At 35.8% G+C, this 27,511-nt stretch overlaps 1 protein-coding gene and 1 long non-coding RNA gene across 2 annotated transcripts in view; one reads left to right on the plus strand and one right to left on the minus strand.

Annotated features, from left to right (window-relative positions):
* Positions 1-19,736, minus strand: part of LOC121415877 — a 44,663-nt gene extending 24,927 nt beyond the window's left edge. The window contains exons 1-2 of the long non-coding RNA XR_005970066.1: positions 19,697-19,736; positions 3,197-3,279 (exon numbers count right to left, since the gene is read on the minus strand). This is a non-coding gene — a long non-coding RNA (uncharacterized LOC121415877). The remainder of the gene's footprint in view (positions 1-3,196; positions 3,280-19,696) is intronic.
* A 2,542-nt stretch (positions 19,737-22,278) lies between these two features.
* LOC121415396 lies at positions 22,279-22,632 on the plus strand. The gene has a single exon (XM_041608595.1). The coding sequence runs from the start codon at positions 22,279-22,281 to the stop codon at positions 22,630-22,632; it is 354 nt and encodes a 117-aa protein (XP_041464529.1).
* The last annotated feature ends 4,879 nt before the right edge of the window (positions 22,633-27,511 follow it).

Genomic DNA, 27,511 nt, shown 5'->3' on the forward strand with positions numbered 1-27,511 from the left:
TCAAATGTAATATTTAATGCATACACCATGTTTCCAAAATGAGCAAGGGCGACAAAATGTAACCCTGGGGGAGAACGGGATTTCCTGATTTAGGTGATTTTTCGTGGCCTTGAATAGCGGGGATGCTGTGTATATTATGCATACACAGGAAACACCCCCTAGAAATCAGATTATATGCTAAGATGCAGGGTCATCTTTTGTTGAGCTTTTTTTCTGAGGGTGCAATTTTTCCAACCAAGAGTACTTTCATTTTCGAGCCAATTTTTTTCTGACCAAATCATTTTCATTATTGAGCGAGAATCATTTTTGGCTGCATTTGGAACGCAAAATGCCCCTTTCCATGAACCAATATCAATCTGCCTTTCTCAAAGGACTTTTCAAAACTACAAGCCAGAAGGTTGGTGATGATTACATTAACATGCCAATGAACTGTGCATCATTTATTTAATCTTCCATTAAATTCGCCGATACTCGAGGGGGAAAACCCTCTGAAAATTGAATGTCGAATATCTACAGAAAATTTAAGAATTTACTTTACAGTTAAACTAATTGTAATTTTTTTACCTGATTGTGTAAATGATTTATAGTGTCCTTGTTTTCATTAACAAAATGTATATTTTTTTTTCTTGTTGGTACCGAAATGGAAGCTGAGGCCAGAGAAAAATTATTTGTTTATCAACTTAAATCGCAATGAATTGACATAAAAATCAAACAATATAAATATTCTATATATATTCTCTATATATCTTCGTGATATAGAGTCTATATGAAGCGTATTAGGTGTAATTTCATTGATTTTATCCTTAGATTTCCTATTTTTAATACTTTATCAACTAGTCAGCTCCAATATTATATTCAATACATCATCTCGCACTTTCAATAACCAGTTATAAGACTTTATACGAATATACCTATTCATCAATTTGTAGGCCCTTTTTCTACGGCCGGCTTTTTAAAGATGGAAAATAATATAATGATTATAATAATTAGTGTATGAGGCAGTTTGTGTAAATTTTATCCAGCTAACGTCTCAGGTTTTTAATAAATATATGGGATGAAGAATCCTTATCACGAACACCCTACTTCTTTTGTGCCTTTCACTACTTAAAACATATTGACGATCAATAATGGATGGATTTTTGCCAGAGGATACAAAGCGCAACAATTATTGGTTAGTGTTTCGTCCTTTATTCGGACATCACGACCACCTGCGCTCAGTGCATCAAGGAATTAATCATCCCTTGTCCACAATTAACCCACGGGTTGAGTGCAGCATAATATGAATAAATTTCTTGCTGAAGGATATCACGCCATGGCTGAGATTAAAACCCACGACCCTCTGTTTGAAAAAGACGAGCGTCAGAACACTAACTCTAAGACGCACTCACTAAAAAGGCCACATCTGAGAGCATCATTTTTAAAATACTAATTTTATGGAAGGCATTATAAAAGTGTTACATACACACAATTTTAGTTCGGTATAGTGCGAGATTACAATCAATTATCGAAATTTTCCACGAATTCCTAATCACGTTGTTCGGGGATGATTAAAAAGCCTTTCTTACTACAAAAGTCAATAACGGAACTAATAATGCGGCTCTCTTTAAAATGGGTCAGTTGAATGGGAACTGATCGAGTATCAGTGCAAAGCAGGTGAATAAGCTCTGAACATCTCCAGGCCATCGTCCAGGTCAAGAGCTTTACAGCTGTCTTTTCCTAAAAGGCCTCTTCACCAAATCGTTTTGAAAGAAGATCATTGACAATTTTTTCGATTACAGTAAAGTGAAGAACTGAAGCTGAATAATTTGAGAAGAAAAAAAAGAATCTTTTTTTCCTGCGTACTTCTGGACGAAATCTCTACACTGTAAAAACTGCGGTGTTAAAACTGACACCAATTGGTGTAAATAGAGGACCACACCCTGAGGTGTTAAAATTACACCCTAGAGATTAAACATAACACCACAGCGTGTAAATGTAACAACAAATGTGTTGTAATAACACCTATAGGTGTAAAACTAACACCACCAATTTAACACCGGTGTAAAATAACTGGTGTGGTCCTCTATGTACACCGGTTAACACCACAGTTTTTGCTGTGTAACTTGTATACAACGACGTTGGATAAGTTTAAAATCAATAAACTTTGAACACTGATACACAATGAACTATTAATTATTAACCACGTAACTTTGTCAGGGTAAGAATTTAAAATGTTAATATGAACAACTGATACATGAGCCGAGCCGAATACTTACCAAAATTTATCATTCACAACATGCACCTCGATTGGAATGCACCTCGCAATACAACATGAAGTGGTATTCTTTATCAGCTGAAAATATCTGATAAGTCATTACGTACAAAGAGTTTTGTTTTCAATTAGCAGAACTATCATTTGCGTCCACAGTTTCAAAGAGCTTTATGTAGAGGACTGTGCGAAAAGACATTACAGAAGTCACGTTCCGTCACCAGGTCACCACAATATCACTTGAAATCCGCTGATATTCAATTATTGCTGTAATTTTTTCTTATATTGGTTTTTGCGGGTATAGGCCAAAGCTGACCAATTATTAAAACCGTCTCATATGCTCTGCAAAGATGGGAAATGTGACTAAATCGATTTAGACGATGTGCGGCAGCTGAGATGTGCACGCGCCACACTATCTTGCTTTATCGTGGTTTTTCTGTGTAAATTGAGTGACCGTGTGAGCATAAAATACAACACACAAACGCACGCGTATGCGCGCGCACAAACAATAACAATACACACAACTGAATTACAGAAATTAACTTAAATGTCTAAAATATTAAAAGGGGAAGCATATATAGACTTACATTGGAATCGAGATTGGAAATACACATAACTTACGGATAAATAATATTTCCCTAATTTTCCAAGAAATTGAATTTTCGACCCCTAATAAAAAAAACAGTAAATATCACATCATGTAGGTAACATGTTTTATGTCTTTAATCCATAATGTCCATATAACAAGTGGCATAAGAAAGGCAATCGTGTCATGACACAAATTATGATCCTTTAAAGTCAGATATCTCACGTATCTTTCTATTTCTAAAGAGGAGTTCCTGCAAAACCCCTCTGAATTTTACATCCTAAGATTAATGAGGCACAAGAGACAAAGAGGTAAACACTAATGACAATGGTAGCTACACGTAGAGGTGGAAGACGACTTACCTGTAAATAACAGGATTATCGTTCAGTCTGTACAAAAAGCGCTGTTACTGTATGTTGTTCCTCAGACCGTCGCTTACTATAAGCTGTGTGAAAAAATGGAAAAGTTGGGAGAAAATGACTGTAAATTTCAGGTAAAATAAAATTGATCGAACATTTTGATTTGTTCCCTACGAATAAACTCCCAAAATCAATGGGCTACATGTTAAAAGAGTGGTAATCAGTTCACGCATATTGGTTGCATGGAAACATACTTGATGCACAGGTAAAATATTTTGCAATCACTAGGTATTATGGAAAGCTCCAGAGTAAGTCATACAGCCATACTTAACCGAATGGTTCAAGTTATTTGTATTGATAATTCATGGTTCGATCCGACTGGATCAGTACGTGCCGTACCCCAGGGATCAGTTGGGGGCCCAAGCCTATTCTCAATTTAGTCATGTTAGGGGGGTACCGATTTTAAGGCACCATTGTTTTAAGGATCAATAGTATGCAAATTGTAGCCATATACACACTTATTCTTACCTTACCAGACCCATATCAATAATGCTGTTAAAAAAAAACAATGTTTGTCTAATCATATTCAATGAATACGATGGATTCAGAATTTTTAATAAGAACAAATATTTGTCTTGGTCCTTTCAGTATCAATATAAAGTGATTGACTGACACGCCAAACAAATACATGTATGTAGAAAGCTTGATAACCCATTACTTGGATCAATGTGCATCTATACATTGAAATTCTATAGCATATAGTTTCGGGGATTTACTTACGTATCTAGTGTCTTTTTACAATACACTGTATGAGGGGAAAAACTTTTAACCTTCAACCATGGCGGTAAACCTCAATGGTTCAACCGTTCAACTGTTGCTGATATTTGGGTTTCCACAGGTAAGGGATATAAGAACAGCTTATATTCAAATACTTTCCAGATTGCGCTTTCCGGGTAAAGTACCCATCGTGCCCCTTGCGTTCTGTAGAACTCATGAAGAATGCATCAATTATCTCCATCTACGCCACTCTAAGGATAATTCAAAAGCCTCATTTAAATAACTCCTACGTAGACTTTGAGTAGAATTGCAAACCAAATAGTGGCTAAATATTTAAATTTGAAACCACTGGTGTCCTTAAATTATAAGGTTAGACCTACTTGTGGTTACTTTGAGGAATGTAAAAAAAATGCATTGGCATGTCAATCAATCATCTCTCTCTCTCTCTCTCTTCTCTAATATCTATTCTGTATCCAGAGCTGCCGATTCGATGTTCATTTGTTTTTACTTGTATTGACTGTTGTACGATTTACAAGGAATTTCAACATGATCAATGTATACAACCTATATTCTCCAGAATCGAACGAGTTGAAAATTTGCGTTTGGGTGTTCATCGTTACATCAATGACAACTATTCAAGACCGAACAAAACTGAATTTCTTTATATTCTGTGACATACGATGGGTCGAATTTGAGTCAAAAGAGAATTTCTCCTTTTAAGGCAATGAAATGGAAGTTATTCAGAAATAACCGCCGTATATCTTTGTAAATTTCGTTGGCATGAAGAAAACGCGAGGTTGCATCGAAAATTTGGAATATACATTGACACAAGCTTTTTGTTGGAACTTGCATTATCTCGCAAAGCAGCACTCTTTGCCTCTCTCTTTATAATATTCATGAATATTGTAACATTTACACTAATCGAGGATTTTCTTTTTTTAAAATGTGCATTTTAAAAACTTGAGAAGCCAAATTCGTCACTATCCTCAATTTCCGCACTCCGGACCACGCCTAGAGGGATACTTTAAGTATAGATGTAGGCCATTGTACAGCGAGATTGCAGAGGGAATTGATTGCTTATCAGATTTTTTAATAATAAGCACTGATTACAAATAGGTAGCAGTTTGCAATATGACAGTCAGATGACTATGAGCTGAAAGTGATTTAGAGTTTACCCTTTAACCAGACTCGATGGAGACCTGAACAAGCAAATGTGCATTTAACGTACCACTTTCATGTCAAATGTACAGTTTGAAATTAATAGGAGACAAGCAATAAATTTCAGATGCATCATGAATACATCAGTGTTCTTCTCCTCCATACCCGTCCGCATTCAAATCCCGGGGGTTATCTGTTGACTGGATGCCGCCAGACTTCTTAAGTTGATAAAATTCTATCTCACTGTGAACTAAGATTAGATCGCGATACTTGCCATATTGCTTACTAACGCATGGTGAATTACATAGTGAATGCCCAGTAGATTATAAAAATAATAAAGCAGGTGGAAAATTGAAGCTTATTGATTGAAAATTGAAAGCAATCCTTTACCCACGGGGCAGGTTTTTCCTTCTTTGAAAAAAAGCTCTGATATTAGTTTTTTCAACACTTCTATAATTTTTCCCTTCAAGGGAGAATATTAGTTTGTGGGATAAAATATATGAAATGAACCGCTGGAATTCATAATGTAGAAATTCAACTGATAAATATTATGCGATAACTAAGGAGCTATACAATAATTTTAAGAGCTGTTAAATTCATCAATTTCTTATGTAATCTAGGCTGTGTCATGATTTGTTTCAGATTGATTTTAAAAAAGACCATTGCGAATTTGTTGCACAATAGAGTAAGTAAAAAGGCATCTGGCATGTCTGGTAGGAGGATTTAGTATTATAATAAATGTAAACCTTTAGTGAGCTCAGAAGGTTTTTTGCCCCACTACAATGTTTTCATTCTTCATTGTTACTTTATGATTTAATGTGAATCTCCTTTTTACTTTGATTTCCTAGTTAAATAATTTATTAAAGATTGCAGCATAAGGTCATGAGTCGCAAAAAAGTCCTTCGACGAGCTACATAGATGTAGTAATCAACGATTTGAAGCTTCTTGCTCACTTAACCGGAGTCATGCAATATCATGTATAGCACTTCGATGATAATAAAATGATGATAATAATACAGGATTTGTATAGCGCACATATTCATTTTGCTAGGTGCTCAAGGCGCTCCTATATTACCCTAGCTAAGCTAGTCTACCGGAATGCGAGCAGCTTTTTTAAGATAATCTTTTGTGGATAAATTATAATGACACACAATGGTAATACCTCATACTTTCCAATATATTTCTACAAAGGCTACAAAGGCTCCCGATTTAATCAGGCATGCAATTCATTTATCATTACCTACCATATTACCTTCGGCACGCGAGAACTTATTTATGACGCAGGCGGTAGTGATAGTAGAAACGTCATGAATATGTCCAAATGAACGGAGCCATGTTACGCTTTAGATCTTTCTTTTAGATCTGAAAGAGGGTGATTCGTAATCAGACTTAGCTGTGATCAGTCTGCATGTTGCTTGTCTTCCGTCTTTAAGAGGTAAGCAAATTGCCAGAGGATGTGTCCTCACTGCCATTCCCTAAAGATGGCTCCTTAAGAGAGGAACAGTGAGATAAGACTACTGAGATAACGAGGAGAGGCATCTCTATTGAATCTTGGTCCTGCTTAACTGCATCGCTGAAATGGCCATCTATTTACCGAAAGATTATTTGGCGTGGTTGAGACACAAGCCCCCTTTTTAAATAGAAGCCCTTTTTTCTTCATTTTCTTTTTATAGAAAATTTTCTTTTCTCGCTCGATAGAAAAGTATTTTGTCTCACAGTTTGACTATGTTCATATCTACTGCTGATATAGTTTTGCATTACAATCATTGACATCTCTCCTTTTCTTTCACACACACCCACACACAACGTAATATATCTTTAGACGTTTGTAACTCATCTATCTGTCAAACGCCCCTTGAATTATTTCACTTCCCCTATACCTATTATCCCAGCGGCTTCTTGTAAAAAAGTGTGTTCTTTTCCTGGGACTCTTCTTTTAAATCTTCAAGTCAGTGAAATAAGGTTCTCATTATTATTGCACACTTTAAACACAACCAAAGACGTTTCCTAATACTTGCAAATATGTAATACATAAGATTAGAATTAAAATAATTAAGCAATTTGTTTCGATTAAAATCGATTTATAGAAAAGAATAGTAAAAGTGTTTCTTTACAAAGATCGCTACGTATTGAACACATTTAAAAAGGGAAAACATTAAAAACAGTCACAAATAATCAAGATGTACTTTTTAAAGCTAATACAATGATAGTATATGAAATTTAATGATACTAATGCCATTTTTTTAAATAGAGAAACAATGCAAGTACATGTAGATGGGATGTGTTGAAACACATAATGAAATTGAAAAAGGAAATGACAGCATTTGCTGTCAAAAGCACCAAGCAAGATATATAAATTTAAATGACATTCGCAATGACAAAATTCATGAATGGTGTGATTATAGCCAGGAAAGGAATGTTGTGTAATCACCGGAACTAATGTGTGATATCCCTTTGCCATTCTATAGCAGTTTCTTTCTTTGACTCACTTTTGTGTCTGTATTAACGCTTTATGTGCCCTTGGGTATTTTAAGCATTATACAAATTATAATGTAATGTCACATCCATTCTTTCGATTTCCGCACTTTGGAACAATGGGGATGCTTCAAATACTCAAGAGTTTGAATAGAATTTAATCAATCTCTCGCGGAAATAACGATGGTAGTTGATATCACACCTTACAGACTACCTCTTAAAGCTTAATACGAAGCATCGAAATGTAGGGATTTTCCCATCTGCTTTTTTTTCCTTTTTTTCTACTTAAAGTCAACATTCGAGCAGAATGCATTTATTTTTGCATCCAGTACCATCAGACTGTAAAACAAAGTTTTTTGACAGATATCAGATTTGGCAAGGAAGCATTCAGCATGAAGCATTCAATTAAGTTGTATACACTGTAAAAAAAAGCCTGATTTTACAGAAAAAAGAAGATTTTGCAGAAAGCAATAACAAAATCATTCTGTAAGTTCATAAAACAGGATTTTTCTGCAATTTAATAAAGGGGCAAAATTTGAAAGGTTCCATACACCAAATACCAATTTCCTGTAATTTTACATGATATAATGTAAGATTACACAATCTGGTAAGATTACGGGTGTTCTCGAAACTCTGCTGCAGGAACTTCTTTTATTTTAAGGATAAATTTCTAACAGTGTACAGTGAACACTGCCGATGAAATATGTAGATGTACGTATCATGTGTTTATTGGCAATGCTTTTTTTCTAATTTTCTACTCTGCCACTTCTTTGTGAAATATCCAGCGTGAAGGAGAAATATAAATTGATAAGTTACACACGTCAATATCATGAATCGCTTCGTTACACTGTCGAGTGGAGAGCATGATGTTGATCGTGCTGACAGAAAAAAAGTGTTTAATCTTCGACCAGAATTCGGCGTCTCTTTACCTCAAGTAATGACAGCCAACACATGCAGTCATAACACAGCGTGCTTAAGTGTGCAATGGCGGATTTGCTTATGTCTTTCTAACCAGTCATCCATTCACTTTAAACACTGTCATTGAATTATGAAATATTCATCATATCTTGATACATGTCAGACGCTAATCTATTGGAGGATTGTTGGTGCTGGCGACGGTTGTTGAATAAAAAGGGGGAATTTTTTGGTCGGGATATGTCTCACACCAATTGGCGGTTCATTCAAGTTCATCGAAACCACAACACCCTACTAGTTGCGCATTACCTTACAACCGTAGTGAAATGCTTTAATTTGAGTACAAAGAATTCAACTTAAATTTCCGTATTATCAAGTATAAAATTTTTTCTCTACCTTTCAATAATTACTAGAGTGTTTTTAATCGATATGGATGACATTTGTAATACATCTCGCAAACTGTAATATATATTATTTGCAGATGACACCAGTGTGTTCTTGAGTAATTATAATATCACAAATATGATTGTTAATTTTAATCAAAAGTTAATAAAATAAATTAATTGTTGATCTCCAATATATACATAAATACATGAATGAATATTTTTTTCAAACAAGTTCATTGATTATAATAATATAGTTAGTTTTTATGAATGATAACATTATTAATAGATGTACTTCTTTCAATTTCTGGGTGTGATTATTGTAGTAAGTTATCTTTTAATGAAGACATTGATGTCATCTGCATTAAAAATTCGAAAAGTATAGGTATCCCTAACAAGTTAGTTCTTTCCAATATGATGATGAATCTGCTACCAAAAGAACAAAAAAATAGAAAATCACATAATGTCATTACTAAATGTTTAACAAATTTGTTGCTGCGATTTTTATCAAACCAAATTGATTTTATTTTCAAATAAAAGATTTACTTCTGAACACCTTCATGAAACAACCCTGATTATTTGAACTTTTTTTTAACAATATCCATATTTTTTTACATTTTCAGACTCGAATTCTCTGAACATTTTTACCAAGAGCCATTCCGACATCGGATAAATTCAATATAATTTTAGCGCATAAACTACAGAAGATATTTGTGACTTGCATTAAAACAGCTGGGAGAATGGAGGAGGTGAATGTAACAGGAGTGATATATTCTTCAGTGATGTTTTTTTTTCATCTATGATTTTGTTTTAAATTACCTTAGGCACCACAGACTATTAAATCTTTATAAAAAGGGTCATATTTTCAACGGAAGAGTCTATCCCAGACAGAAGAAGCTACTAAACGCACCACGGATTTCGAAGTTGATTTAATTCGTCACAGGTAAATCAGGATTCAAAGATTCCTAAACAGAAATCGCAGTACGTAGAGCTTACATGTATCTAAGCGTTCATAAGTTCAATATTCGCAAGAGGTGTGTGTGTTCAGATTGCAATGGCTACCTGAACACCCTGCAAAGGAAATGCGTCGAAACGTTAGCAATGACAGAAGGATATGGTGCTTTAAATGACAATATATCAAGGTTTCTCGCTCTCTCAAAGACTAAAGTTTGAGTTCATTCGCATCTGTTCCACGTTCTTCCTTCGGGCGGGGATTTAGATATCATTTAAGGACGGGCTGTGATCTAAAAGACAGGTTCAGCTAAAACTACTCGAAGGCTGTACGGTGATCTCGTTCGAATGCCGAGTTATTGTTATTCGCACAATATTTCCACCTGCGCAGACTAATTCACCAAAATGTGTTCATTCACCCTATTTAATGGGGAAAATTGAGAGACATGAATAATTGTTTGCAGAGCTTACTTTCCTATTGCCTCTTAAGGAGTCTCCAACCTTTCACTCACCATCACATTTCAAATCTGTGCATTTATCCACGATTGAATTTGACTCTGCAAAGCGATAAAGTGAACTTTGATTATAAATATAAATACTTATACTTGATGATAGACAAGAGTTTTGATTATGAAGAAGGAGAGAATATGAAATTTTCATTGCAAGAAAACATATTTTTATGCATGCCCCGGGCCACCTTTTTTTTCCTCTGTCACTGTTTCTCGCTGGATCCTTCCTCTCACCACTACCTATTACTTTCCTTCTAACTTTTATTCATCTCTCTTTCGCTCCAAATCCGCTGTCTTTGTCTGCCCCCCGATTGCATGGGTCCCCCTCTCTCTCTCTCTCTTTAACTCTGTCCATATCCCTCCTGTCTTCAGTATCCTACCCTGTAGTCCTCTTTTATGTATGAGAATATCATTCAAACGAATTTGATATATTCCATTAAAACCGTCATGGCTTTATGTTCATCCTAGAAAGAACAGCATAATACAGTGCTTATCAAAAGAAAATTACAGGGCTTTGAAAAAGCCCTGCGAATTAGAAAATATACAACATGTGGGTAATTCGTTTACATATATTCTTGGGTTTGGGTCTCATTTATCCAATGAAAGTGAAATTTCTGACAGAATGTTACACTTTAGTGAGCATTGTCCATTTTTGTATAGCTCGCAGAAATCTGCGCAGTAATGCTCGTTTTCACGGTGTGTCAAGGGGAAAAGGCGAAATTAATCAAACTTACCCTGTGAAACATTTCTCATACATTGCCCTAGCACATTTTTAGTCAATTGAATAAAACGGATACATGCAAGCATTTTGTAACAATTTTGCCACCCAAATTAAAATGTTAACACTTGGTTAGCAGAACTTTTATCCTTTTCGTGCCAGCTGGATCTGAGGACATAATTGAATCTAAACAAGAGTTAGATCAGACATCTCCAGCATTTTTTATCATTTAATGTGAGTTTACATTTCATTTTTCATTTAATACTTGTTTTTCCACATTTTTCCCAAGCATGACATTGATTAACAAAATGAAAATCCAGCCTAAGCCATTTAATGTAAATCACAGCTCGGTGTAAAGCAAATATCGTCACGATGGCCTCGGTGTGCGGGGAGTGGGGTGGGGGTGCAATGACACTCTTCCAAGTGTTTTGGGCAAGGAAACAATTTAAAGAAAGGATAAAAGATATGTTCAAATCAATATTACTAGCTAAATACCATGTGTTCTTCATGACTGAGGTCTACTTTTACTCGCATAATTATTTCAAAGTTCTGCGCAAATAATTTTTTACTAACTTTTCAAAAGTAAGTGATGCTGACTCAAGCGGAATTATTTTTCGACAGTCCTGCCGTCATTTGCTTAAATGGATCTGTACCAATGTCAAAATGTGGAAAAATCTTCAGGATATTACAAATGTATAATTTTACAGAAATTTTGCTTTGTGTAATTATTTATACGCACTGTATTAGTGAATACGCCCGACATATAAAGGTCTAGAAAATACATGTATGCATAGCAGTACACAACAGGGAGAAGGGACCAAGCTTTTCCGATTATATTCGCAGAAATCATTCCCGTTTCATTTAAAAAGTTTTTGAATAATTTGCCTAATGCTGTAAAATTCTAGTTGAGTGAATACTCTAAGCTCAGAAGTATGAAAAAAGTTTCTCAAGTATATAAATATTTTTGAGGTAATTTGATACCCAAATCAGAATTGAGCATGCTTTCTATAATTAACAGGATTTTTCTTAAAATCTCCTGGAGCCCGGGGAGTTACCACGGTCATTTCAGTACAATGTCATATAATCCACATCTCATAAAGAAAAAAATATGACAGACATGATAAGAAAACGTTCTAGTGCACGAATAGACTTCCCCATGGAATATCTTCAGTAATTGGTATGTGCCGTGAATAAATGAAAATAGGAATGTCCCATTCTCCTTCGTATAAATTTGTCTCGTTTTCTTCTATTTTCTTCTTACCTTCTCGTTCTTTCACTTCGAATGAATGAAAAAGTGAATAAAAAAAAAATACACAGCCCTTTCGTTTTCTTTTCCTCTTTTGCTTCTTTGCATCCTTTTCGTCTTGAGAGGTTTCTTTTTCTTTGTCCTCCACCACTAAGATTTACAAGGATTATTCCCCTGATATTTCTGACATTAAACGCAATGTTACTTGGCCGAAGGCTCCGGTTGTACACATAATACGATGTTTGTGGCAGACGAGAGTTTCTAAATCCCCGGATATTTATGCCGGCCCATTTTTAAAACCCTCACCCCCGGCACAGACATTAATTTGTTCATTTATTGGGTAAAAAAGTAGCAGAAATATTAAAAGTACCAAAGTTATAAGAAATATATAATGATATTCTCCTCATAAACAGTTACAAATATTTCAAAAGTTTTTAAGAATCTGATTTTCTTGCATGTCATGATGTGGGCATGAAAAAGATGGGGATGCTCTTTCAGACAGATTTCAAATAAGACCATGGTGTTATTGCTAAACTGTGAAAATTTACACAAATATGTTGCTTCAACATATTTTCGCCGATATTTCTTCGAAAGGAGTAGATTAATCATTCTTCAAAATTTCATTTTATCATAAAGTAATGAATTTGTTGTGGCTTTATAATCACATGATTAAATTTTCCTTTTTTTCATAGTTGATTGAATCAAATGAACACCCGATTTGCAATTCGAAGCTGAAAGCTAGGGACGAGCAAATTATCTTAATAATGAAAACCTTCGAACGAATGCGAATGAGAGATACAGTTGCTTGTGACCTCTCACCTTTAGAAAAGGAAATTTCAGTCGTCTTGCATTAAAGTCTTATTATCTAGAGAATAAAATTCAGCTCCGACTGTGATTGTCAATTAATGTCCCCGAAAACGTGCAGTGTTTATTGATCAAACAATTTACCGCCAGTGCAAACTGATATTGTGTGCTCGATTGAAGAAAATGGATACGTTCCATGCCTCCATTCAAATTTCAACTTGGTTAAGGTATAACTGAATGAAGACGAAAACCCTACCTCAATATTGGAATCAAATACTATCTGAGCTTCATGCAGATCATCATGATCTTTGAATATAAGAGTCACACTAAGAGGGGAGTCTTATGGATTAAAAGCTAACTGATGACAGAAAGAGCATTATAGTTACGATAACTAACCTACATGCATCTTCCTTTCTGAGATCCGGGAAACAAATATGAATATTCAAGGGGAATGAAAAAAGGGTTGTAAGTTTTTTTGGCATTCATTTTTGGAAACCTCGACCACAGACATGAGTAACAAACATGTTAATAATAGATTATTTTAACTAAGTCGCCCATGACTGAAGAAACCAGCGTTAAAAAAGTGATATATGTTTCGACATACCCTGTAGAAGATCTGTACCTACATTGTAAAGCAACAAACTCACTTGAAATAAAACCTCGTTCTATTGAGTAGTCAATCTCCAATGCTCTTCCGTTTCGGACAGACATTAGACAAAAGGTTTTATGTTTGGTGGTGGCCATTATCAGAAACCTCGCCCAGAGACATGAGAACGAGAAAAACATACTAATAATTAATCATCTTAACCGAGTTACACACGACTTGTGACGGAAAAAAGGCATAAAAAAGAGATAATGTATTACTTTCGTCACATCATCTTACATGTATAAAAGTTTTTTAAAAATCTGCTTAAAATAGATCTAGTTAAGATATATCAAGGCCCTTTATTACTATTCTTACGTTTCGGAGAGACATTTGACGTCAATAAACTACAAAAGCCGCGGCCTGGAGCTCGAAATAAAGACGTTCGAATCAGTTTGAATCGGCTTCCACCTTGCAGTTATAGATTTTGTATGATTTACATACTCTGCACAATTGAGAATCTTTTCCTCAACATGGGATATTTCTACGTTGGGTATACCCAAGGGTATCTTCTTGGTATTCCCAAGTCTTTGGCGCTTTAAAGCGTCAAGAAAATGAGGTTTTATGATGTTTTTGCGTCAAGTGAGTAGGCCATGCCAACATAATCCCCTCATATTTATTTTACAGATTCATTATTAAGGTCTAAATCATTACTCATCGCGATTGTGTCAATAAATTTCACCGCTTTTCCACTGTGGGCAAACAGATAATCAGAGCTTAAATTCATATCAAGCGATTCCTGCTAAATCAACATGAATATAACACAAACCTGATTAAACGGAAAGGTGTATTCAGTAACCATTTAAAATCGGACATTGCTCCCTGCCTTGGCAAGCACTCCCTTTGGAAATACTGGAAATCACCAAAGGCTGAAGGCATTGGTGTTATTCCTTAGTTGATTAAATCTAAGAAAACACTGTTAACTTCTCAAATGACATATGAACAACGTAGGAGAGGTAGGAAGCAAGAGAAGAAAAAAAAACAATGCTAAGTTAAAGTGTACCGATAATATCAAATTGGGAGTGAAAAGTAAGAATACTATGGCTTCTTAATTTCCTTTGGAATGGATTAAATTCTGGTAGACAGGTTTTAAAGGACCGGATCATTTTGGAATACACGTTACTTTTTTATAACTGAGTGTATTACATTCAGTTTTAAATCACTCCCCGGCTTTTATCTGTAGGTCTACATCCCTTTAATAGGCAATGCCCTTTTATCTTGTATTCAAATAAATGAAATTGCTATTGCATTCTTGGTAACTAGGTGCACACTTTTTATCATTATACAAAAAGGTAGTCCTACCACTCTTCTGAACTCTGATGCGTAAGATTTTATTAAAATGTTCATAACAAATGCGATCACAATTTCTTTGAAATTTGGATCGCAACGAATCGCAAAGTATGAGACGGGCTATACATACAAGACTGCGTACGGAACCTATATCCTCGAGAGGATTGGCATAACATGTCTAGTCATTTTGGGGTTCAAAACCGTGGCAATCTCACATTGGTTCAAATTGGTTCATTGGAAAACCTTCTTTTTTCGTTATGCAAATCTAACGTAGATGTGAACTCATTCGGTACTAATATTGATTGCCCCTGTCATATCCAATGGACTTAATCCACATCAACCAATTAAATACAAAAAACAAAATTGGAAATAATGTACAACCTTTTATATGTCTCGCGTCAACTTCGCAGGAGTTACTGTAACACAGGACTTTATTCATTCATATATTTAATTAATTTGATTATTTATCTATTTATCTACTTATTCATTCCTTTATTTATGGAACACAAAACAAAAACTGTTTTAATGTAACCAACCATTCAGCAATGGCTACAATTAGAGAAACTAGACAAGAAAGGAAATTTCGGGACATAAAAAACAATGAAAAATGATTCATGGATATTTTTTCTTCAAGGAATAATTACTGTATTGCACTCTAATTCGGTTTACCTGCATGAGAAAATCTATTTTTTTAAATGCAGAAAAGTGATCCAAGACTTGTCGAACTAACAAGAGGAGTGATCAAATCATATCAATGTTGAGACGCCTTTATTGCTTACTGGCAAAGAATAGACTTATCTATACTATAAAGTCGGAATAGTGTTTCAAAATATCTGATTTACATGTTTGATATTATTAGTTCAACCGACAGAAATCTTCGTTGTTCAACTAAAAATCTCCCGACCGTTCAAATGTCATCAACCTAGACACATAAGCTATGGTTCTCGCGATGTTTGTTTTTTTTGCAACAAAAACACCTGCTTTAAAAAATTCCAAAGAAAAGAGTAACAATAAAAAACACCGATAAAATGAATCTCTGATGTCATGGATCTATACCGCGGTCAACGAAACCGATTAATAGAAAAAAAAATCGATATCATTTAAATACATCAAAAGCTCAAATAAACAAGAAAGTGACATACATTTAGACCTAAATTTTCATACCTAATTTCCATTCTACTATTTGAAAAAGATTAAATAACGAATTTGGCTCACATTATTTAAAATTATTGAAAATGAAAATAACAAAGTGAGAATATCCTATTTGTCCAGAGCGTGCAGGTAATGATATCGCTTATACATTATTATATTATTATGTAGACATAAATACATATATTATAAATAGTAACATTGGCCCAGATGGTAAACCCTTCCCTAGACTTATTTAAATTTCATTATTTTTTTTCCTGACGCAAATCACTCGTTATCAATTACAGATCGTCTATGCCTTATTAAATAATGAAATAATGAAATTGAATTACTGATTTTGTGAATAGATCCTGTTTCGTGTTTGTGTTTTTGGTCAACCATAGTCAGGCAACCCACTTCGACGGAGAAAGGGGGCGAGTTGAAACATCTAAACACGTGAGCGAAAATTGCGTAAATGGCTAGAAGGGACCAGATAAATGCCAAAATGGCATAAAATTATAAACATGATGATCAAACTTCTTGCTAATCAGCAGACTTCCTCTTAACCTATTCATTATCTTTGCCATAACTTTCAATATATGCGGTCAAAATTTATTTTTAAATATATTTATTTGCTTGCATTGTTCTGTTGTTTCTTTTTTATATGTTCCTTTGTATTTGTAGCTTTGAATATTCATTCAGTTTTGTTTTCAACCGAAGCATGATAGATCGTGTATTTTTTTTCAAATCCTTTCGTTGTGTGCTACAAAGGTTATGGTGCCTTAAAACAGTGCCATACAGATGGGCGGGGACTCGGGGATTCCCCCCCCCCAAAGAAAAAGGAAAGATAGAAAATGAAATATATTTTTTTCTGATTATGTTAAAATCTAGCACAAAATTGGTTATTGTAATAAAAAATAATTTTTTGCTTGCTCGCTTCGCTCACTCAAAACTTTTTAATACATTTTACCCGATCTGCCATATCTAGCTGCTACAAAATTGACTTAATACACCATTGCCATTGAAAGACATGAATCCTTTCCCTTTGTCCTGTCAAGCACATAATTAAACTTTGTCAAGGATTCAATAACCCCTTGAAAATGGATTCATGTCTTTTACAGGTACCGTAACATAATTTGTTTCACATAATAAAATTATTTGAATACTTACATGTAGAAGTTCTCCCAATTAACAACGCAAATCCTCTTGCTTGGGTTGACTAAAAGTCTTTTTTTCTTACTTATAAAGGAAAAATCAAAGGTAAAAGAAGTTTAAATGAAAAAACAAAATAATTCAAGGAAGTAGATAAATTTGTAAATCATATTTTAAGGCATAATTCGAAAATTATGGCAAAGATAAGGTTAAAAGGAGGTCTGCTGATTAGCAAGAAGTCTAATCACCATATTACTCATATTCTGCCATTTTGGCGCAAGCCTCTTTTTGAATCCCTGACAAAAACGTCCCGTGTTCGTTCAAGCATGAACACTTTTTTTGAAATGCCATTTCAAAGATAAGATTTCAGAGCATCTATTACCATCAAAATATCGATATCATAATTTGAAACAAATTTTTGCCTAAATTTTTCAAAACTGTCCCGTTTCTTATATACGCACTATATATATATATATATGTGTGTGTGTGTGTGTGAGGGGGTGTTTGTGTGTGTGCGTGTAAAGCTTTACATGTACAACAGCTTTTTGGCAACTCACCAATTTTTCCAAAGGGTAGATAAATCTGGGGAACCTTTATTTTGATAAGCTACGCCTACCATTGTTCTCTTCATCCATTTCTTTACTATATATATATATATATGTATGTATATGTATATACTGTATATATATATACCTTTTTAATGAAATAGAACATCGAAATATTAGATCAACTAACAAAATTAACCAAAAGGAAAAACAAAGAGAAGATAACTTAGTAATAAGCTAAAGAGGAGGAAAATTGCGAAAAAGAAACATATTAAAATTTATATTTCAATTCAAGTCATGGTCATTTATATATTCCATGTGAGTGATAGCTTAAACTTAAAGTCTTTTTAAGCATTGTGTTGGCTAACAGTTTTTATAAGGAAAACTTTCTAAATATATATATTTGACGCGCGTTATTATAATGGTACTGCAGTGGGAGTCATCTGTCATTGGGCAAATGTATTAAAGTCTCCCAGACAATTTCACTTGCTTCAATTTCAAACTGTAAGGGAAACTAACAGTAGGCTCAACGAAAATAAACAACGAGAAATAGAATGCGATAGGGGTGGATGGGGAAATAACACATTCTGAAGTTGGTACGACAGTAGAAGGATGGAAGAGACTTTGATATGTGATGTCTCGTTGATCCCCCATTACTACCGCCAAAATCTTTAAAGAGTGGGTTCCGGAAAGGGAAAAGGGCGCGAAGTAATTGCATCATACATCGTGGAAGAGGAAAAACGTCTTATCTTTTCATATCTGGAGAGAAAAGTGCAAGGGATGGTGAAACGTCTATGATCAATCAGTGTCGAGAAGTTGGGACCTACCAGTTAGAGGGGATCCTCCGGGGCAGAGTAACAGAGGGCTTACGAATAATCATCCAGTCCAATTGTGCATTGCAACTAATGTGTAATGCAACCAATCGAACGTTGCAGTGTTACGATTAATCCGAAGGGTTTGTGACACGGACAGTCATATTTGGTGTGTGTGGGTGTGAATATGTATCTTCGAATCAGCAATGTGTACTTAAAATGTAAGGGTGTTTAAGGTGGGTATGTGCGAGTTCTTTGAATGTGCATGCGGTTTAAAGGTTATGGATAATCAAGGGAGTACATTGAATTGATTCTGGACATCATTTCAGGAAAACCTTTTATTACGATACCCTTTTTATGTGATATCGACCACCTTAATTTTGATTAGCGGCTGAGCAATGCATTACCCTAATGGTCACCATATCATGGGAAAGTTATTATAACCAGATAACAGTAATTCTTTTCCAATAGCACTTTGATGTTGTTCATTTGAGACTTTAAAAAAAGCATTGGAATTTATTCTGTATCGGAGGATTTTGTTAAAAATCATATTAAATATGAAAGTCGACCATTCTCATTCGTTTCTCATTACCTTTCAAACTACATTGAGAAAAGTGGAAAAACAGACTTACAAAATTATGTCTATACTTTTGTGTGGTAAATTCCTCTTGCGTATTCCCTACTTTATATACATTTGTTCTAAATATATACAATTGATAATATACCTGTGTTCACATATAGTGTTCTTATTTATGATTGTCATGACTTAATATAGACATCAAAGATAAACATGTCATGCTTTCGACGTTATTTTACTTTTGTCCATGCAAAATTACTTTTATTATTCTGGCTTACAGAGAGTACATGTTTATCAGCAATTCTCTCGGTATTTTTTATTATTAGCTTTTCAGTTTATATTGATAAAAAATGAGGAAAATCACTGCGCAAATGAGAAAGGAAACATTCCATATGTAATTAATTCGGTTGAATTACTTACAGCTAGCTTCAAGTGAACAGACTCTCATCCAATAAAGGAGTAATCCTGTTATTTATCATGTTAAGTTGCCCTCAACTGGAATAAAGAAGGGAAACAAAACTGCATTCAAATATTTGTCGGATTGCGTATGTATACTACCTAATTTAAAGTTATCGCGTGGCGTTGTACTTTCGATACAGCTTGGGCATTTTATTAAGGTAACAAATCAATCTACATGTATGTGAAGATCAACATATAGAAGTTAAGGAAGAAATATTAGTGAAAACTACTTTCCGAAAAGACAATGAAATTCGTTATTTTTTTATTTTTTTAGATCTCTTCTGCATTTGGGTAATGATCTACAAACGCCAATTCTAATGTTTCTTACAACCAACCGAGAGGGTCTTTCCGTATCAGTCGTAAATTTATGCTTAACACATCAACCAGGGCATCACAGAAGGTAGCATTGTGGACTAGTGAAGGACAGTTGCAATCGAGAAACAAGCAGAGCAAGGGGTCGACAACTATTGACAAAAATGCTTACCGGCCGACTTCCCATCAGACATTGCGAAAAAGAACGCTAGAGAAAGTACTCGGAGTAATGTAGGACAATGCAAACGCAGGACTACCTCATGTGTTCCTACATCATCTATTGGCACTCTGTAACATAATAGTCTGTAGTCTCGAGACAGCAATATTTGTACAATCCCAGTAATTTCCCTTTCTCCAACAAAGCACACATATACGAATCATTTAATGCCATAGTATAGAGACATTGTCGCAGGCAACACGAGGTTGTATTTCTTTTATTATTTATTTTTGTAATAAAAAAAGTCTCTTTTATGCGGTTCCCTCAACAGATAATGCCGAATAGAAAATGAAAAGCCAGACAGCTGATTTCAATTCAAGGTTTTTTCATCATTAAACAGATTGCACCAACGAGTACATCACGTTCACCGAAATCAAGACTGTCTGGCAAATGCGTGTAACTCCCATTTATTTTCATTTATATTCAAAGATTTGTGAACCCCTGATGGAATCGGCCTTTTGACTAGTTAGCAAGCTTTACAAATTTGTCATTATAGTTTTGTCATCATAGATCTTACGTGAGATTTACACTCAATGGTTATGACTCCTGCTGCACAAAGAGTGTTTCTTTAATCTGACCCCTGATTGGATCCTCATGAGAACGCTCAGTCAAACCATCTGTTTCCTAAGCATTGTAAGGATCGTTCAAGGACTATGTGGCTACCCCTTCGAGTGTTTGAATGTCGTATATTATAGCGTTTCTTTTAAGCCAAAGTGTAGAAAATTGTGTACAAACATTACCATCTTGTTTGATTTTAAGTCTATGTTACTGTTCTCCTTGATCAACAGACATGGAGTCCGTTAATAAGAAGGATGTGTAGAAAACATTTTTGCTGCAGCGAGGAGGGTGTCATTGAGAGCAAAGAGCTTGGTCACGGAACGAGAATGATAGAAAGTCAGTGGGAGAATAAAGAGTGACCTGTGGCTGAAGGATAAGACAAGGTCGGAATAGACTACGATAATGCTAAGTTCACACCAACGGCGAATGCCGCGCTTTAAATCGGCGATCAATTCGGCGTCATTTTTTTTTACTTTTAAAAAAATCTCACGATCTCATCAGATATGTTATGCTCCGAAAAGCTCTGATGCGCTCTGATACGAAGTTCGTTCCCGCTTTTTGCGACAAATTATATCCCGAATCGCTACGGCTTCTCATGCACGCTATGATGCCGATTGATCAGGATTTATTACGCTTTAAATCACGCTTTGATATGCTTTATTACTCTTTGATAAGCTTTATTACTCTTTGATAAGCTTTGATGCTCTTATCACGCTTTAGATAACGCTCTGATACGATTATCAAGATCTCTTGTGCATTGATAGGGTCTGTCAAGCTCTGTTACGCAATGATAAAATTCGAGATTCTGATTGCATCCCGCCTCTGATCCAGAGTATATAAAGATGCAGCAGATACACGAAATCATAATAATGATAATAATAATAATAAACATTTCCTCTTATAGCGCATATCACAATTATAAATAATGTCTCTATGCGCTTCCAAAGGACTTGGATATTATTACCCCAGCTGTAACTTGGCTGCCGTAATTACTATGATTACAGCGCACACGCATTTCAAGGAATAAATTTCTGCCAGGTACCCATTCACTTCACCTGGGTTGAGTGCAGCACAATGTGGATAAATTTCTTGCTGAAGGAAATCACGCCATGGCTGGGATTCGAACCCACAACCCCCTGTTTCAAAGTCCGGAGACTAATCCACTGGGCCACAATGCTCCACATCATTGCATCTTTGGCAGAAGAACAAGATATGGAAGTTCAATATGCAGACTATGAATCGTCTTATGATGTAGACATGACCTTTGTCTCCCTGCTATGTAACTACATCATAGCCCCGAGGCAGAGGAGAGAGAAAGAACTACCAGCAGGAGGGAGAAGACCATTGGTGCTACTGGACCAGGCCATGGTTCACTTAAGAAAGAAGACAGCAGTATGGCCAGTACACTATCCTCTTAGACACACAACTGCGGTTAGAGGACCCTGTTGCCTTCACAATGTTCACTAGAGTAACCCCTGAGGTGTTTGATGAGATCCTTGCTAGAGTTGAACCAGTCATCCAGAAGCAAGAGACTAACTACAGGCACCCTTTGTCAGCTGGCCTCAAACTGGCAATCACCTTGAGACATCTGGCAACTGGGGACAACTACAGATCACTGGCATATGGTTTCAGATGTGGTATCTCAACCATATCAGAGTTGATACCAGGAGTGTGCACGGCCATTGTAGAGGCGTATAAAGATGATGTCTTCAACATACCTACCACCCCTGAAACATGGAGCACCCTTGCCCAGCAGTTCGAACAGAGGAATATCTCCATGCAATTGGTACCTTGGATGGAAAGCACATAGCCAATAAGAAGCCAGCAATCACAGACAGTCTCTACAACAACTATAAGGCTTCTCTATACCACAGCTGACATTGGTATATGTAGAGTACAAGTCCATCTGGATTGAGCTGGGAGGTAAATGACACATGTCTGACTCTGAGCTCTTCGAATGCCGAGAAGATGGGTTCATAGAGCTGCCCCCATCATGCCCCCTCCCTGGAGAAAATCAGCCTGATATTCCCTACTTCACCCTGGGTGACGATGCTTTTGCCCTGAAGAGCTACATGATGAAGCCATACTGCAGAAGAGGGATGACAGATGAACAGAGGATCTGCAACTACAGGATCTCAAGGGGGAAATGAATGGTGGAGAATGCCTTCTTCACCATGACCAACAGGTTCCGGTGCCTGTTGGGAATACTGGAACAGAAGGTAGATAAAGTCTCAGAGTTGGTGGAGACTGCTGTGGTGCTCTTCAACCTGCTGAGGAAGAGGGTGGCGCTGGCAGCCATTGCCATGGACCACGAAGATGAAGAACACAGCTTCGCACTAGGGGCCAGGAGAGGCTGACCTCACTGGGAAGATGTTCCGCAACCACCTGCAAGGGGGAACCTCGCCAATGTGGATGCCAGACATCAGGGAGATCATCTCAGAGAATACTCTCCAGTGGGTGCTGTTGACTGGCAACAAAGAATGGCTGGGGTGGTACTTCCTGATTGAGTCAAGAAAGGAGTGGCTCAGATATCGTCAGAAGCAAATGATGAAGATAAAGTCTTCTGTGTCTGGAAATAAGAACATACTCCCATATGCACACTTCGTTTATTTTTAATACATGTTCAAAATAATTTTTGTATTGTGTTTACTTGTGAAGATGTTATTGTTGTTGTTATGTATTTCATCTGATTGTAAAATTATAAATTCAGACTTTATTGATTTCTTACCCATAGCATTAAAAATCAGACAATACTACTATTGTACATTAGGAGTGAAAATTTAAAGGAATCAAGTTGCAGAATTCGAAATTTAGATATGCGCAATTAAAGATTTTTAAAATACGCATTTTTTTTGTTAAATTGATTATTTCAAATTATTACAAATTGATTTTCTTACTAATAGAAAAATTAGTAAGAAAATCAATTTCATATGTGAGATAAATAACCCTTATTGTAAAAGAGAAAATAAAACAAGAAAATAAAATATAAAACATTATAGAATTATAAAAATGAAACATAATAAAAAAATAAATAGAAAAAACTTTGTGGAAAACTTGGAGTTTTTAACAGAGTTTTTCTATTTATTTATTTTTATTCTATTGCCTTTCCTATTTTATTATGTTTTATACAGGGTGTCCCATTAAAAAAATGCCCGGTACACTTCTGGTGTTTTTTTTTTCATTGAAAAGACCAACTTTTCATTTAGTAACTGATCCAAAAATACCAAAATCACATTCAGGGGTTTTGTGTTATAATATTTCTTGCAAAGGTCTGTAAGCGGTAAAAATCAGGCTGAACGAATCCTTAACTGTAGGGCCTACGGGCAAAGTATCAAAAGTGGGACCACCGCTTTGAACCAAGCTCTCTTGAACTCTGTTAAGCTTTCCTACGACTTTGTTAAGCTTTGTGACGCTTTGATGAGCTTTAATACGCTCTCCCCGCTTTACGCAATCCGTGACAGATCGCCTCAAATTTTTAAACAGTTTAAAAAAATTTGGCGCTCTTGCCGAATGTCCCGAATTGCTCAAAGCTTTCTCATGCTCTATTACGGTCTTTACGCTTAAATTGAGCTTTGTTACGCTTTGCCGCCGCTTTGCACGCCGCTTTAAAGCGCCGTCAAAGCGGCGTTGGTGTGAACCTAGCTTAAAGGGTGACACAAGGTTAATATAAAGGCAAGAGGTAACGAATGCAACAAGGACAAAGCAATATTTTCAGCATTCGATGCAAAGTCGGAGAAAATAAAGCTTATACAGCAATTCTGATATGCGAAGTCGTAGTGAGAGTAAAAAGTGAGTCTGTTCATATGTACATCGTGTAAATTATATTTCCGATATCTCCTTCGGAGTAACATCAAGTATTAAATAAAGTTAACAATACTACGACCAATAATTTCCGTGATTGACACAGGTAATACCATTCGAACATATTTTCATTACCCTTTAAAGTTCCAACTGAAATTCGACCAACATAGTTCTTACTGGAAATAATTACCAACCAAATTATTTGCTCAATGTTACCATCAATCTCCTCAGGAATTATCTGCATTCCTATATGATTAGCGCCCTCATAGCCCTCTTACCAAGGGGTTAATTTAACCCAGGTGGGAACCAGATTGTTCAATTAGCATGACCTTAAGGTAACCTGTTGAAGTCGAATTGCACGCCAGCAGTGACCGGTAATGCAACGCAGTTGGCAAACTTAACGTTGCCTCCACCGGAGAGGAAACGAACGTGTGAAAGAGGGTCAGGAAAGGCGTTTCCTCTCATACTTGAAAACATCACGAAGAGGCATGGGGATTTCATGAAGAGCTGTATATTTCATATTGTATATAAGTCTCAACCTGCAAAGGCAACGCCTTGTTCTCAAAACGGATACACTGTTAAAAAAAACTGGATATTTTACAGAAAATATTGTAATGCCTTTTTCCGGCGAATACGTTAACAACACTGAAATAGTGAAATATCCTACATTCAAACGTTCTTATGTGTTGTATAAAATACTCTTCCCCATATTTTTTCGCCTTTTCTTGTCTTATAATGGTAACCACAGCCTCTCCCTAGTTGAAACAACTCATATATTATTCGATGATATATGCTTTCATTGCGTTTTTATCGCTTCAAAAGAACAGAGAGAGAGGTTTTTCAAATGCAATCATATCACCGGAATCAATACAGACTCTATAGAATGGAGCTGCTTGCCTTACTGCTACAAATTAAAACGTAAACTTTACAATGCTCTGACCGTTCCCTAAGGAAATACCATGATATTGATGGCTTATCGGTGGCACCTTCTAGAAATAAAGATCGATTTCCTTGGGCTACCTAACAATTTGCTAACTAACGAATCAAGCTGTTAGCCTACTTGGAATTACCAGGCAAGGGAAGTACTCGCTATTTCAACTTTTGTTTTGTACAAGATGTTGCAATCTTCATTATTTTCTATAAATACATGGGCCTATAAACCGTCCCAGATTGACGTCTCTTAAATGTTTGCGATTCCCTTGTGGCAGGTGGGAATGAAATCCAACTTTTATTGATCAAAACCTTAAAGGATTTATTTCATTATTTCAAAGAAAGCCAGGAAACTGAAAACAAAACATCTAAAAGAGGAAAACCATGTCACCCTTCATCGGTGGGTCTCTCCAATTCCCTGATAAAATTGATATGCAAAATCAGTTGTGCCTCTGGAGTAATCTGACCGACACGATCAAGATAGATGTGATGAATTGGTGTCATTTTAAGATACTTGCAATGCTTAATAAAAAAAAAGAAAACCAGCTTTAGATAAAAGCTTTTGACGGTCAGTTTGAATAAGGGATTTTTCACACGTGAAAAATGAATCATCTTTGTAATAATGATTGCAATATGTCTTTAGAATCATCGGACCGTTCACACGCTCACTCAAAAGCTGTGATTTGAATTCGGTGACTTTTTTACCGTGCTTAAAGGCGGTAAGTCACCTCGGGTGTATATCGGAGAGTCGCTTCCCACTGGCATGTGATGTAAAGTTCTTGAAGCCCTTGTATCTGATTGGATGGGAGAAAACGGTTTGTGGAAATCATCCCCAAGGACGACTAGCATGGGTGGTAAACGATCAATGACGGACATTACCCCCGCGATGGTTGTTATATTCTGTAACTACCTACTTCATGTCAGGAAACATCTGATATTATTTATAAAAGTATCAAAAGGTAAATCAGTATCTAATAAGGTTTTTGGAGGTACGGGCTGTGTCAATTATGCAATCTGCAGCTAATACTATACAACCATGTGACTGCATTTCTCAGAGAAGAATAAATATGTTAATTTCTAAGTAGCCCTTTTGACTCTCATTAAAGAGTCTGACGCCATATTTCTATAGATTGCTGCTTAATATAGTCAGAAGCCATGGTGGAAGAGGACCAAATGGCTACAAAAGTGTGACTACTTAAGATTCATACCTAAATTTTTGCTTGTTACAACAGAAAGGTCTTTGCTTGAAAAAAATGGTAATTATCTACAAAAAAGGAAAGTTTGTGTTATTGGGGCATCATTGGAAAATATGTTTATATCATCGTCGGAAATTGTTGATAGACGAAGCCACAATGCGTTGCAAAATATGATAGTCATTAATATTGTTCTACGCGCAATGCTTACGGAGATATTACATTCTGCATAGGAACTGTATACATGATACGATTCAGCCTTTCCTTTGTCTTTTATCGAAACCCCAATGCCATGGAAACAGTGGGGGCAACAACGAGTATCATGCTGTTTATTTGCCTCCAAACATGTTTGAAGTGCTTTTCCACTTGATTAATAACATTGTGAAACATCGAACGCCCGTCTTTACCCTCTGGGAATCAACAGTTATTCGATTGCAACACTCGGTCTTTCTCACGTCCACCATGCCTACCTTTTCCTCTAACGAATGCGTCGCGTTTTTAAAGCGACTGTAAACGACCGCCGAAAGCCGGCTATCATAATGAAAGGCAAGGTTTTTTTACTTCATCAACATGCATGATGAGAATGGAAAGAGGACGAGATGATATCTGTAGAGAACAAACGATTTAAAGGGAATGTTCACCCTGACGAAAATTTGGATGTAAAAATAACAGAAAAATTATTTTGAAAAAATATTGGTGAAGTTTTGAGGAAAATCCGTTAAAAAATTAAGGAAGTTGTTCGAATTTTAGGTTTTGGATTTGTGA

This window comes from Lytechinus variegatus, chromosome 5 (assembly GCF_018143015.1).
Source record: "Lytechinus variegatus isolate NC3 chromosome 5, Lvar_3.0, whole genome shotgun sequence".
NCBI classification, from domain to species: domain Eukaryota; kingdom Metazoa; phylum Echinodermata; class Echinoidea; order Temnopleuroida; family Toxopneustidae; genus Lytechinus; species Lytechinus variegatus.